The 15,807-nt window shown below is 35.6% G+C and overlaps 1 protein-coding gene across 1 annotated transcript in view; it reads right to left on the bottom strand.

Annotated features, from left to right (window-relative positions):
- Window positions 1-419: 419 nt before the first annotated feature.
- LOC117316186 (glutathione S-transferase A-like) overlaps window positions 420-15,807 on the bottom strand; it is a 31,205-nt gene continuing 15,817 nt past the window's right edge. The window contains exons 2-6 of the mRNA XM_033870699.1: window positions 10,503-10,568; window positions 8,285-8,365; window positions 7,081-7,161; window positions 6,624-6,692; window positions 420-3,512 (exon numbers count right to left, since the gene is read on the bottom strand). Coding sequence (XP_033726590.1) covers window positions 3,285-3,512; window positions 6,624-6,692; window positions 7,081-7,161; window positions 8,285-8,365; window positions 10,503-10,568 — 525 coding nt within the window. The 3' untranslated portion in view covers window positions 420-3,284. The remainder of the gene's footprint in view (window positions 3,513-6,623; window positions 6,693-7,080; window positions 7,162-8,284; window positions 8,366-10,502; window positions 10,569-15,807) is intronic.

The raw sequence follows: 15,807 nt of genomic DNA, 5'->3' as shown, positions 1-15,807 counted from the left end.
TTTGAATACTGTAAATATGAATGCATATTACCTACGATTGAATGTCATTCTCCAAAGGCCTGCGTTTGTAGCTAGAAAGTGTCAGAAAGACATACAACAAGCTACATGTATGAATATATGATATTATGATAAAAAAATTACAAATTATTCTGTTATATATTTTTTATTATTATTATCATTTGTTTTAACTCTTTCTATTTTTTGCTTTATGATATATATTTTTTATTATTATTTTTTTTTTTTTAACTCTTTCTATTTTTTGCTTTATGATATGTAATATAGATGTATTTACAATGTCACAAATTAGTTGACTTGAAAGTATAAAAATGAATTATGCTTAAAACAAACAAGGAATTTTTAAAAATGAATTTTAAATTAGGTTTATAAAATTGCAGAAATTCTACATATATATTTTTTTTAACGTATCAGTTCCTATAAATGAAGGCTTCCTGTTTGTTAAATCGGTAATAAAATAATACCTGTAATGAAATATACGTGGTAATAGTTCCTTTGTGAGCTACAATAAATATAGGTCTATTGTCCAGTGAGGTATATAACTCCCTTGAGTAAGAACAATGATACACTATATATAGAAAAGTCACAAATTAAATAACAAAAAAATATCATTGCTGATTTAGTTTTTCAACACCAGAAAAAAAACCAGACAAGGAACAATCGTTATTATCAGGCAAGTCTTGATATTTTCTATGTTTGAAAAAAAAGAGGTTTTTAATAGGTGGGTTTTTTTCACACTACGCTAATTTTTGGCGTTGTCTGATCAAGAGTAGTCTCCCATCTACCGCACGTTTTTCGGAAAATGTCTTCAAAACCTAACAACTTTCAAAAAAAATTAATAGCAATGCTTTATGAAATCCATTTGATCAAATCATAAGTAATTGAAACCAGGATAAGCCATTTAAGAATATCGCTTAAAAGACGTCACCCGAATATATTTCATTCTTAGTTTCTTTAAACATATGCTGTATTTCATGGAACGAAGGTTTTAAAACAGTATATTTATACTAAACAACGCTGACTTGTACTTTCTGCCTAACCCATGCATCCTCGAATTGGATTATTCTTCAAAAGGGTTGTACCATATTCAGATCGAGAAATGTTAAAATTGATAAATGACATGGATGGAAAGACTATTTACCCAGTTAATTTATCTGCTGTAGTTTTAGGGACATTGTGTAAATGAGTTATGCACTTTCAATTTCTGAAAATCATCAACAAATGTATGTTACGTAACAATTATTCATACCATTACCGTCCGAAAAGTGTAAACAATATGGTTACGCATGCGCGTTGCGGGAAAGTTGATTTACAATATTTTTTTTATTTTTTTACATTAACAAGGATTATTGTGTAAATGGTTTATCGTTCGTATAACAACGATCGTTCGTATAACAACGATTGGCAGAAATCCAATTTCCGGAGAAAAATAAGGAAATCTAATAACTGAATCCCTTTGATGATTTTGAAACACTCATGTGTCCCCCATTCATCCGTCTATCAAAGATGGGAAACTGTTAATCTGCATGTATTACCGCTCAGTATTCCACGTGAAACTTTATGTAAATCTTCATGTAGAATCAAACATTTGCATGCAGAAAAATTAAATTAAAATTGATTTTTCTGAAAATTATTAAGAATGCTTTTCAGCACAGAGAAATAATGTAATCCAATTATCAAAACATACCAAACTTTAAAATTTGATGGATTAATATAAAATGTGTCGTCGCTGAGGCAGAAGACGGATAATCTTCCTCGAACCTGGTCTAATTTTCGTTTAACTTTTTCAAGAATTTTTCAAGATTCTTAATCTATTTTGTTTATATTTTCCCCCGTCTTTTCTATTTGGGATTAGAATTACGATATCAGTTGCATATCGATATTCTTTCTTTCAGCACGTGTACAGCATATATCATACGGGCATGCAAACGAGGATGGCACAGTGGTAACGCACTTGCCTTTCACCTATGCGGCCGGGGTTCGATTCCCAATCGGACGTGGAAAGGTATGGAGCCACCTGCCCAACCACGTGGTTTCCCCCAGGTACTCCGGTTTCCTCCCACAGTAAGGCTCCTCGCGCGCTTCCATCTTGGCCAACACTAATGATTAATATAAGTTGATATAATTTGTTTCGCAATTGTTGTAAAATAAATAAAATTCAAGTTTAGTTTTATGCACAAGACTCTTATTTCTAATTCAAAATCAAAAGTACGAGGGCATAATCCGGACGAATTATATATTAGCTCGTAACCCTTTAAAATGTTAAAGGGGAATACGACCAGGTGTTCTAGGAAGTAACACGAGAATCATTCTTGATTCAATAATTATTATAAACAGTGTAATGACAGGTATAAATTACAGTATGAGCATTTTGATTCAATGTCAAAGGATGAATAACATTATATGTAAATGGTACTCCGAATTTACAATGAGCAAATATCATACCCAATTTTTTTAATGATATCGATGATATATTTTCATCAGGTAAATAAAATAGCTCTACTTGGCTAGGTGTCCTGAGAAAACTAGTAAATAATCGCCCTAATCTTGAACCATCAGTTATACATACATCTAAAATTACATAATTAAGAAAAATGGTTGTTTTAACGTCTTCGCATCTGGCATCTGCATATGAGGACGGAAAAATCAAATGGCAAGACAGTCAAATTTTTCAATAATTGAATAGAGTCGAACATCATGACTCTACCTACTTCTGTTATTTTGGGTAAAATATTTGATGTTTTATACTAACTCAGCCATTCATCAATCTAGTCATGATAAGCTGAAGTGTTTGAATATCTACAAACATGACCTTTCGAAAATAATTGATGTTCGCTTCGTATCATTCATGGGCGGCGAGACGGAAAAAAATCAAAAAAATCATTTTTCCAAACACTGATGGTTCAGAGCTAGCAATGAATGACATATATTATTATTCATTTATGTGTAGTTAAGATGATCTTTATGGCACGTTTACATGTTAAATAACATGATGCGCGTCAAGACACAAATATAAGGCCTCTTATACAATACCCTGATAAAGTCAGTATGTGTCACTTTAACACGGCCCGTGGTATCGTCCTTTTTCAGCACAACCATTAAATGCTTGATTTGTTTATGATATTCAAACTGTTTCTATAGCAACATACATCTATCGGTCAACGTCTTTTTTCCTATTTGAACGTATCTGATAATGGAAGTGTGTGCTAAAATATATCTGAGCATCAATGTACGATCACAAGGCCTGACGTCATGACAATGGCGGTTGATCAGAGTTTCGTAAGGTAACGGTATTCGTCATTTGTACTTCTCCATGTTGGCGGCCATGTTTTATTAATGCTAGGTCGTTGAGCGAGTGTGTTATAATATTTCTCCAGTTCGGGATACGTCGATATGTCCAGTCCAAATCGCACACAGAACGCCACATGTGGATAGAGGTATATGTCTGCCATAGTGAAATCGTCACCCACAATATAGATGCCACCTTCCTCGTGGACCTATAAATAGATGGTAATGTTCCGTAATTAGTTCAACCAAATAAAACGAACAACAGACAAGAATGTGTTTAATTCACATACATTTCTCATAACGTAAACCCATTATATAAATCGCCCTTTGATGAGAACAAAGCTACAGTTAATGTCGCCTTAATGAGTATGAAATCTACCGTTATAGCCGCTTTAATGAGTATGAAATCTAGAACTTTGCTGTCACTTTATTAAGTGTGAAATCTACAGTAACTGTTATAGCCGTTTTAATGCGTATGAAATCTACAAATAATGTTGCTTAATAAATGTAAAATCCCAAGTTATTGTTGCTTTAATGAGTATGATATCTACAGATATAGTCGCTTTAATGAGTATGAAATCTACAGTTATAGTCGCTTTAATGAGTATGATATCTACAGTCATAGTCGCTTTAATGAGTATGAAATCTACAGTTATAGTCGCTTTAATGAGTGTAAAATCTACAGTTATAGTCGCTTTATTGAGTATGAAATCTACAGTTATAGTCGCTTTAATGAGTGTGAAATCTACAGTTATAGTCGCTTTAATGAGTATGAAATCTACAGTTATAGTCGCTTTAATGAGTATGAAATCGACAGTAATAGTCGCTTTAATGAGTGTAAAATCTACAGTTATAGTCGCTTTAATGAGTATGAAATCTACAGTTATAGTCGCTTTAATGAGTGTGAAATCTACAGTTATAGTCGCTTTAATGAGTATGAAATCTACAGTTATAGTCGCTTTAATGAGTATGAAATCGACAGTAATAGTCGCTTTAATGAGTATGAAATCTACAGTTATAGTCGCTTTAATGAGTATGAAATCTACAGTTATAGTCGCTTTAATGAGTATGAAATCTACAGGTATAGTCGCTTTAATGAGTATGAAATCTACAGGTATAGTCGCTTTAACGAGTGTAAAATCTACAGTTATAGTCGCATTAATGAGTGTGAAATCTACAGTTATAGTCGCATTAATGAGTGTGAAATCTACAGTTATAGTCGCTTTAATGAGTGTGAAATCTACAGTTATAGTCGCTTTAATGAGTATAAAATCTACAGTTATAGTCGCTTTGATGAGTATGAAATCTACAGTTAAGGTCGCTTTAATGTGTATAGAATCTACAGCTTTAGTCGCTTTAATGAGTATAAAATCTACAGTTATAGTATCTTTAATGAGTATGAAATCTACAGTTATAGTCGCTTTAATGAGTATAAAATCTACAGTTATAGTCGCTTTAATGAGTATAAAATCTACAGATGTAGTCGCTTTAAAGAGTATGAAATCTACAGTTATAGTCGCTTTAATGAGTGTGAAATCTACAGTTATAGTCGCTTTAATGAGTATAAAATCTACAGATGTAGTCGCTTTAAAGAGTATGAAATCTACAGTTATAGTCGCTTTAATGAGTGTGAAATCTACAGTTATAGTTGCTTTAATGAGTATAAAATCTACAGTTATAGTCGCTTTAATGAGTATGAAATCTACAGTTATAGTCGCTTTAATGAGTGTAAAATCTACAGTTATAGTCGCTTTAATGAGTATGAAATCTACAGTTATAGTCGCTTTAATGAGTGTGAAATCTACAGTTATAGTCGCTTTAATGATTGTGAAATCTACAGTTATAGTCGCTTTAATGAGTGTAAAATCTACAGTTATAGTCGCTTTAATGAGTGTGAAATCTACAGTTATAGTCGCTTTAATGAGTATGAAATCTACAGTTATAGTCGCTTTAATGAGTGTGAAATCTACAGTTATAGTCGCATTAATGAGTATGAAATCTACAGTTATAGTCGCTTTAATGAGTGTAAAATCTACAGTTATAGTCGCTTTAATGAGTATGAAATCTACAGTTATAGTCGCTTTAATGAGTATAAAATCTACAGTTATAGTCGCTTTAATGAGTATGAAATCTACAGTTATAGTCGCTTTAATGAGTGTGAAATCTACAGTTATAGTCGCATTAATGAGTATGAAATCTACAGTTATAGTCGCTTTAATGAGTATGAAATCTACAGTTATTGTTTCTTTAATGAGAATGAAATCAACAATTATTGTCGTTTTAATCCACTTATTCACGGAATCAAGTGCACTGCGATTTATGACATTCAGTACACTCATTTTCGACTTTTCGCCCCGAAAAGACGGAAATTAACAAACCTTAAATTTCGTCTGTTCACCCCGAATACACTTTATGACAAAATGTCATACGCGAAAAGACGAAATAAATGCACTCAATTAGCGACTTTAATTCTCGTCTTATCGTCTGTTCAACTTTCCGCCCCAGAAAGACGAAAAATAACAAACCTTGATTTTCGTCTTTTTTCCCTTCGCCCCGAAAAGACGAAAATTATCAAACCTTAATTTTCGATTTTTCGCCCCGAAAGTACGAAATTTAAGGTTTATTAATTTTCGTCTTTTCGGAACGAAAAGTCGAAAGGACGAAATGACACAAATCAGCCACCGTACGAATAAGATTAATATGTCGACTTGATTTGCCTTCTTCTGTCTGTTGTTTGTTTATTTTTTGTTTGATTTCTGATTTGTCCATTAATCTCAATACGCTGGTTCGTCTTGTTTATTGTTTTGTTTTTTGGTTTTTTTTTTGTTATTGTTTTTTTGTTATTGTTTTTTTTTTACTTTTTTTTTACTTTTTTTTTTTAATTAATTTTTTTAATGTTTTTTTTTTTTGTTTAATTACTTCATTTATCTGTATTTTTTTATTTATTATCTTTTATTTATTTATTTTATCTGATTTTATTTGTTTATTTATATCATTTATTTATTTATATTTATGTTTATTATTTTTTTATAAGTTTATTTTTTAAATTATATTATTTATCTGTCTTTTTGGGGTTTTTTTATTTTATTAATTTTTATTATTTATTTATTTTATTCATTTAGATATTTATTTTTACACGCACGTGCATTATTGATGTGTTTAATTTCTCACTATTCCTGATGGTAAATGTATTTACTTAATACCTTTTTGACAACAATGACCAATTGTTGTATGTATGATTGGTACATTATTATGTTTTATGAAAATATTCGAAAATGAACACATGTAGAATAAAAAAAAACAAATAAAATAAAAGTTACCTTCTTCAAGTAATCTTCCCAACGCTGCAATTCATTTCTTGCAATAACATATTTTCTTTCTAACAGGTCCTGTTTAAAACAATAATAGATCAAATACATTTTTTCTGTATTTAGCTTATTTGAATGATATCCTTAGTTGATTACATTATTTTATGCAATTGCTTGTGACGTTTCAAGATGTAGACGATCATACATAAAAAAAAATACACATATGTGTATTTTAAAAGATAAAATCAACACAGTATTTGCGTTTCGCTAACATTTACAAATATACATGTATATATCATTACTGTGAAATTGAAAATTTACCAACTCCATAGTGCAGTTACATGTACGTTGCAAATTAATACGATATATCACTTAATGGAATACAATTACATGCATATGTGATATAAAAATATGTTTATACATTTCTATTTATTCAGATATTTCTTTTTCTCTTAGTCTATTCACTTACATGATCCCATTTTTCTTTCTCCGTCAGCATACAATAATAGATGATGTTCTCTATAATAGCATTCTGAAAGTTGTTATGCGCCTGTAAAGTAATGGTAAATTAAATTGAACAGCTGTACACTGTCAAGACAATAATCTCCAAATTCAGGTTATGGCGAGTAGAAATAAAAGTTTATCATTGTTTGTAGGACACTCTCTATTTTGCGCCTTTCTGGCTTTTTTCCGGATATAAGAATACACTTTTTTAACAAAGAAAAACAACGAATACTCTATAGAACGGTGGGGGGGGGGGGGGGGGGGGGGGGGGGGGGGGATGTTAACAAACCTATCAATATCAACCCTTGAGACCCTTCAACAATTACAATGAGTAAAAGGTCTGATCTTCCAAGGGGTAAACGTAAAATTCAATTATCAAGTAAACAAATGAGAGGAAGTGAAGCGCTGTAGGTAATGATACGCGTTTAAGCAAAGAAAACAGAGAATGTTAATGTATAATTTCTTTTTATGTCTCTACTTCTATGTAGAGGTTGGCTCACACGTATTTCTATACTTTATGGGTTTAAAGAGATACAACTTTCATTTTAAAGGCTTTTGAAATAGAATATGAGCGGGGTTTTTTTTTGGGGGGGGGGGGGGGGGGGTATTTATTTATTTTTTAGATATCTCCAATCTCCAATCACTTTGTCGGAAACTTAGATTCGACAGGATTTCATTTGAAAAATGCCGATGAAATATACGACGATTGTCTTTCCTGGGCAACGCGTGGAATAAGTTTCACGAGCCAGGGGGGTAACTCGTCTGGTCTTGTTAAAATGTATTTCGAGCTTCATCATTCGTATTAATGTCATACCAACTTTAAGGGAATAAAACATTTTCTACATGTGAACTTATGCCTTTTTTGTCTTAAGAACATGGCATATACTCACAGGCGTCTGTTTCTGGTTAGTATTTATAGAAACAAATATTACTTTATAATACTCTTACTGTATCAACGTACATATAGCAGAAGAAGGGGCTAATTTTTAATTAATACTAACCAGAGGCAGACGCCTGTGACGCAATCGAAGTTAAGGACACGATGCATATCAGACTCTGGTAGGTATGAAGGACGGTGAGTGGACAATACCTACACATAATTATGTTTCGTTGGTGGTAGCTTATTGTTGTTTGATTGAGTGACAGATGTTGTCAGAGCGTTTCCTTACCTCATGCATTCGCTGTAGTACTCGAGACATAGCCCTTTTCTCTGAAGGGATGAGTTTCTTTCCACAGTCGCCATAACATGTCTGAAAGTCAGGCAGAGGTCACAAATCCTAGAGGTCATGGTAAATTTAGCATTTCATATATAATTACATAGATACGTATGTGTAGAAGGATTTCTAGAAATCACATACCAGCAATGATAAACCATTAATATTGTGAATATAGACCTGGAACCTTGCCGCATAACTGGTTATTTTTGCGGGGGTTTATTCTTGCGACTTGCTTATAGAATAGTGTACCAATTTGAAATTTTTTTTTTAATTTGAAAGCCATTGTTATCGTATTTTTGTTTCAATTAGAAAGACAGTGAAATATTTTGACGATTTAATTATGCGGAACACACCATCAAAACCGCTACAACACTGTTCATATACGGCGATACAATTATAGGCAGATCTCAAAAGGCAAATAAAATTGGTATAAAGGAATTATGTTCTGAACTATATATTTTGAACAGTTTCGCCCGTTGTCAGTATAATGTGACCGGGTGGTATGTCCTGCTAGGTGTCTTCGGCAGTATATTTCATTGAGGTAACACTATAAAGTCGGCATCAGTTCCGCGCTATCACAAGGAGACAAACACGAACATACCACAGCCTCCTAAAACACATATTCAATACATGCATTTCACACACAGGTGAGACCGGCCTTAAATGAACATAGATGTTGATAGGATGTTAAACAATTTAAACAACCATACCCACACAGGAAGGCCGTCTTTAAATGACCGAAGATGTTGATAGGATGTTAAACAATTTAAACAACCATACCCACACAGGAAGGCCGTCTTTAAATGACCATAGATGCTGATAGGATGTTAAACAATACTGAACCTTACAACCGTATAGATGTTGTTAGGATGTTAAACAATACTAAACAAACCATACCCACACAGGGGAGGTCGTCTTTAAATGACCATAGATGCTGATAGGATGTTAAACAATACTGAACCTTACAACCGTATAGATGTTGTTAGGATGTTAAACAATACTAAACAAACCTTACCCACACAGGGGAGGTCGTCTTTAAATGACCGAAGATGTTGATAGGATGTTAAACAATTTAAACAACCATACCCACACAGGAAGGCCGTCTTTAAATTACCGTAAATGTTGATAGGATGTTAAACAATATAACATGTAAACAAACCTTACCCACACAGGGGAGGTCGTCTTTAAATGACCGAAGATGTTGATAGGATGTTAAACAATATTAAACAAACCATACCCACACAGGAGGCCGTCCTGAAATGAGCAGAGATGTTGATAGGATGTTCAGAAGAAACGCGAATGGATAGAAAATGTACATATGAATTAAGTACTAGTAATAAGTTCAAAATATGAACATTAATGAATAAGGAGCTTTACTTAACTGATGCTTTGTCCTTCTAGGACACGTGTGTGATGGTTGGGGCTGATAATATCAAAATCAAGAATGCAAGTAAGGAACTATTCAAACGGACAGGGAAATGTTTAAGTATTTCAGAAAAGATGTATAGACACAATAATCTATCAGTTTCGTATTTGAGGTGACACTATTGAAATTATAAAGTCACATATAATGGAATTCCCAATATTTTAATTCTATGTCTTGTAGAGGTCGAAGAGGACAGCAAGATGAGAACAAATGGAAGAGGTTGAAGGTTAGTGTCAATCTTATCAGTAACACCCAGGCGGTAATTCAGGAATAGAAAACAGAATGAGTTTGCAAATTTGTGACCTCTACCTAAACGCCAAGCGGGTACAGTATTAATTCATTTTTTATTGTTGAGAGGTGAATAACGTTAAATTATTCGTGGAATTCAGTGACTTTATATATAATGACTTCATGCCATACTTTGTGAATTATTGAAGATCACGTTAATTATTTTCCGATTAATCATTCTTTAATGTTATTGTGAGTCCGAAATAGATATCTTTTTAATATACACATGTACTTGACATTCTTTTGAAATCAACATTAACAGTTATGAAATCATTATTGAATTATGCGGTTATGACACTTTCCCATCTAGATTTGATCCTTCGTTCGACCTATTTTAGTTTCTACCTTGGTATCTCCTGTAACTACGCCTAATTTGTTTAGAAATGTTCTTATATCTTATATCTGTCTTTTGTACAATCATTTGTGTCTAAAAATGTGAGTGATATAATATCATACCTCGAGGTAATCACAGATCGCGTGTGATTCATTGATGTTGATATCTTTGTCTACAAACGTCGGTACCTGAAAGTAAATGAAAGTGAAGGTGAGTATATTTAGTACACACAATCATGGGCCCAAAGCACATCGTTTTTTTGGCAAATGAAAATATTTTTTCTTATTTGACAGATGATAAAAAATAAGCCAAACTATGGATATCAAAACTATTTAATAGATGATTACAATATTTTTTCTTCGTTTCATTATAATTATTATGGTACATATATATAAACTTAATTAATTGCAAATTGATCGTCATGAACATTTTAAACCATATCTATGTGCTCCATTGAAAATGCTCCCACAAGCTTTTTTTTAATGCTGCAGAAAATTCAATGAAACTACAGTATCCACCCTACCCCGTATCACATAGTAGCCCTGCCCTGTGCCAAGTATAGATCCTGTTCTGTGTCAAGTATTCACCCTGCCCTGTGTCAAGTATTCACCCTGACCTGTGTCAAGTATTCACCCTGTCCTGTGTCAAGTATTCACCCTGCCATGTGTCAAGTATTCACCCTGCCCCGTGTCAAGTATTCACCTGCCCTGTGTCAAGTATTCACCCTGCCCTGTGTCAAGTATTCATCCTGACCTGTGTCAAGTATTCACCCTGTCCTGTGTCAAGTATTCACCCTGCCACATGCCAAGTATTCACCCTGCCCTGTGTCAAGTATTCACCCTGCCCTGTACCAAGTATTCACCCTGTCCTGTGTCAAGTATTCACCCTGCCCTGTGTCAAGTATTCACCCTGCCCTGTGCCAAATATTTATCCTGTCCTGTGTCATGTATTCACCCTGCCATGTGTCAAGTATTCACCCTGCCCTGTGCCAAATATTTATCCTGTCCTGTGTCATGTATTCACCCTGTCCTGCGCATAGTATTCACCCTGTCCTGTGTCAAGTATTCACCCTGCCCTGTACCAAGTATTCACCCTGCCACGTGCCAAGTATTCACCCTGCCATGTGCCAAGTATTCACCCTGCCCTGTGTCAAGTTATCACCCTGTCCTGTGCCAAACATTTATCCTGTCCTGTGTCAAGTATTCACCCTGCCCTGTGTCAAGTATTCACCCTGCCATGTGTCAAGTATTCACCCTGCCCTGTGCCAAGTATTCACCCTGCCCTGTGTCAAGTATTCACCCTGCCCTGTGTCAAGTATTCACCCTGCCATGTGCCAAGTATTCACCCTGCCCTGTACCAAGTATTCACCCTGCCATGTGTCAAGTATTCACCCTGCCCTGTGCCAAGTATTCACCCTGCCCTGTACCAAGTATTCACCCTGCCCTGTGTCAAGTATTCACCCTGCCATGTGCCAAGTATTCACCCTGCCCTGTGTCAAGTATTTACCCTGTCCTGTGTCAAGTATTCACCCTGTCCTGTGCCAAGTATAGATCCTGTTCTGTGTCAAGTATTCACCCTGCCCTGTGTCAAGTATTCACCCTGCCCTGTGTCAAGTATTCACCCTGTCCTGTGTCATGTATTCACCCTGCCATGTGTCAAGTATTCACCCTGCCCTGTGCCAAATATTTATCCTGTCCTGTGTCAAGTATTCACCCTGCCCTGTGTCAAGTATTTACCCTGCCCTGTACCAAGTATTCACCCTGCCCTGTGTCAAGTATTCACCCTGTCCCGTGTCAAGTTATCACCCTGTCCTGTGTCAAGTATTCACCCTGCCATGTGTCAAGTATTCACTCTGCCCTGTGTCAAGTATTCACCCTGCCATGTGTCAAGTATAGATCCTGTTCTGTGTCAAGTATTCACCCTGCCATGTGCCAAGTATTCACCCTGCCCTGTGTCAAGTTATCACCCTGTCCTGTGCCAAACATTTATCCTGTCCTGTGTCAAGTATTCACCCTGCCCTGTGTCAAGTATTCACCCTGCCATGTGTCAAGTATTCACCCTGCCCTGTGCCAAGTATTCACCCTGCCCTGTGTCAAGTATTCACCCTGCCCTGTGTCAAGTATTCACCCTGCCATGTGCCAAGTATTCACCCTGCCCTGTACCAAGTATTCACCCTGCCATGTGTCAAGTATTCACCCTGCCCTGTGCCAAGTATTCACCCTGCCCTGTACCAAGTATTCACCCTGCCCTGTGTCAAGTATTCACCCTGCCATGTGCCAAGTATTCACCCTGCCCTGTGTCAAGTATTTACCCTGTCCTGTGTCAAGTATTCACCCTGTCCTGTGCCAAGTATAGATCCTGTTCTGTGTCAAGTATTCACCCTGCCCTGTGTCAAGTATTCACCCTGCCCTGTGTCAAGTATTCACCCTGTCCTGTGTCATGTATTCACCCTGCCATGTGTCAAGTATTCACCCTGCCCTGTGCCAAATATTTATCCTGTCCTGTGTCAAGTATTCACCCTGCCCTGTGTCAAGTATTTACCCTGCCCTGTACCAAGTATTCACCCTGCCCTGTGTCAAGTATTCACCCTGTCCCGTGTCAAGTTATCACCCTGTCCTGTGTCAAGTATTCACCCTGCCATGTGTCAAGTATTCACTCTGCCCTGTGTCAAGTATTCACCCTGCCATGTGTCAAGTATAGATCCTGTTCTGTGTCAAGTATTCACCCTGCCATGTGCCAAGTATTCACCCTGCCCTGTGTCAAGTTATCACCCTGTCCTGTGCCAAATATTTATCCTGTCCTGTGTCATGTATTCACCCTGTCCTGTGTCATGTATTCACCCTGTCCTGTGTCATGTATTCACCCTGCCATGTGTCAAGTATTCACCCTGCCCTGTGCCAAATATTTATCCTGTCCTGTGTCAAGTATTCACCCTGTCCTGCGCATAGTATTCACTGTGCCTTGTGTCAAATATTCATACTGCCCTATGTCAAGTATTATCTATGCCTTGTGTCAAGTATTCCCCTTGCCATGTGCCATATATGTATTCACCCTTTCCTAGGCCAAGTGTTCCTATTCACATCTGGTTACTCAGGAAACTATCAGTCATTAATCTATAGAACTTACCGTAATTGTATATGTATTGCCCGCACCATTAGATTGCCCGCACCATTAGATTGCCCACATAAGCCAAGTAAAAATTAAAATCAGGGAAAACCTTCGCTTTGTGTGTTTGCCTCTCACAGTTGAGACATGTAATGTCTTGACAAGTGACCAGTATTAACAAACATATTTCTGTTTCTACTTGTGAGTTATTTTTACTTTACATGTCCACACAGAGGTAAATGTGCCATTCATATTTCTGACTTAAACAGCGGCACCTGGTTGTACACAAGGGAAACACAAAAAGTGAACTTAGATTTAACAAGTCTCGTATAGCTGCCAGTTTATCAGATAGCCCACAGAAGACATTCTTTTAATGTTTTAAATCATAAAGCTTGGAGGCAAAACACAAGAAATTACGGTAAGCGTTCTCGCTAGGCGTTATTGAGGCCCACTGGTGATATCTTGGTCATTCGTTGTTGTTCACAACGGTTAAACATAATGCAAAAATATGACCAGTAACAGACAGATGAAAACGAATATACAATGCAATGAATAGTTTTTCAAGCGTTTTGGTAAACAATTTAGGTTTTATTATCATATTTTAAATGTCAAATTGTATCTAGATGAAAATCAATTTCTTAAATTCAGTATAAACATTAAAACGCTTGTGCATTTTCCATTATTAAGAAACTATATCGCATGGACGAATAAACGTCCTCTGGAAATAAAAATGGAAAGATATACATGTATTTTAAATCCTGTTTTGATATGTTTGCCGACAATACACTGTATATAAATTATTTAGTTTTTTATCACAAATGCCGGCTTCAAGTTCTATGTTAAGCATACCAAATCCTCGAGGAAGTGATAAGGTGCCTTATCCTGGGGTGGGTGTTTGAGTGCAAGACCACCAGGCGATATTAGAATTGTGCTTGCTGCACGAGTGTACTCCTCATAAGTTGAGGATTGATTTGTATATCGCAGGTCAATCTGTGTGAGTACTGTACGATGATGTAGACATGTGAGGGATTATAACACGAAAGACCAAATGTCCCCCACAACAAAGTATGATTAGTGCAGGTTCTTCGTTAATGCTTGATTTAAGGAGTTTTTTGTCCTCGCAACAGCCAGGCAAAATGGGGCGGGGTGTTCAGGAGACTTTAATGGATGAAACGCAAAGCACAGAAAGACAGAACAGTCATAAGGGAACGGATGTTCGGGAGATTCTAATGGAATAAAACAAAGCTAAGAAAGAGAGAGATAGAGAGAGAGCAGTCATATGGGGTCAGGTGTTCAGGAGACTCTTATGAAATAAATCAAAGCATAGAAAGAAAGAACAGTCATATGGATATATGTGTTAATTAGATAACTATGGAAGACACCAAAGCGCAGGAGGACAGAGCTGAAAGGAAAACAGGAAATTTCTCTGTATCACGTATCCGTCTGTTTTCACATTATGTTCATTTTCTGGATTTTAGATATGATTGTGGCATTCACTTTTACGAATTAAATCATTATATGACATTTACTTGAGCTTCACAAAATGACTTAAGTACATGTGTAGCACAATAAAAATGCATTATTTAAGTATTTTTAACAACTGTAAAAGGATTTGTTAGCCTGATATAATTCAAGGAGCAAACCTATTTAGGAAAATCATGATTATTTAAAATAACAATTATCTTTTTTTCTACAAAATGCACAAATGAATTTTCGAAATAGAAAAATAGCACTTCACTAATAATTTATATATTTAAATGCATGGCATGTAACAATGTAAGACAAATGTACCGGATATGATTAAAAGTCTGTCTGCAGAAATATTTGAAAAGAGATAAGTACAAATAAACGGCTTGTGTCAGTGTTCATTGAGTACTGCACTGAACAACTAGGGTCAACTGGGATTCTTCATATACAGGGATATCTACGTTACGGAAAATCTATTTTTATCAACTTGAATACACACTACCAGGTCTTATCAGTTTATTTAATAGCTACCTGCAAAAACGTAAGTTGTTAATGTATTTGGCTGATAGGTATTAACATTCGCATGGCATTGCAACCAACCGGCAATAGCAACCAAACTGTTTCTTGCTTTAGGTTATTTAGTTTTCGGAGAACTCAGCTCTTTTGAAGATGAATACCAACGATGATAGGACCTTTAGCGATATTTTTTAATCAATATCATTTCTGTAAGACATGAATTCCCCCTCTCTTATGCATTAATGCAAATATGATCTTTGATCCTTTAACTTTGTCCAATGACCACCAGAATATGATCAGGTGTATGACATTGCTTTGGAACCGGAAACGGATATATCG

Source organism: Pecten maximus, chromosome 18, assembly GCF_902652985.1.
Source record: "Pecten maximus chromosome 18, xPecMax1.1, whole genome shotgun sequence".
Lineage (NCBI taxonomy): Eukaryota > Metazoa > Mollusca > Bivalvia > Pectinida > Pectinidae > Pecten > Pecten maximus.
This window is presented reverse-complemented; position numbering and strand designations above follow the sequence as displayed.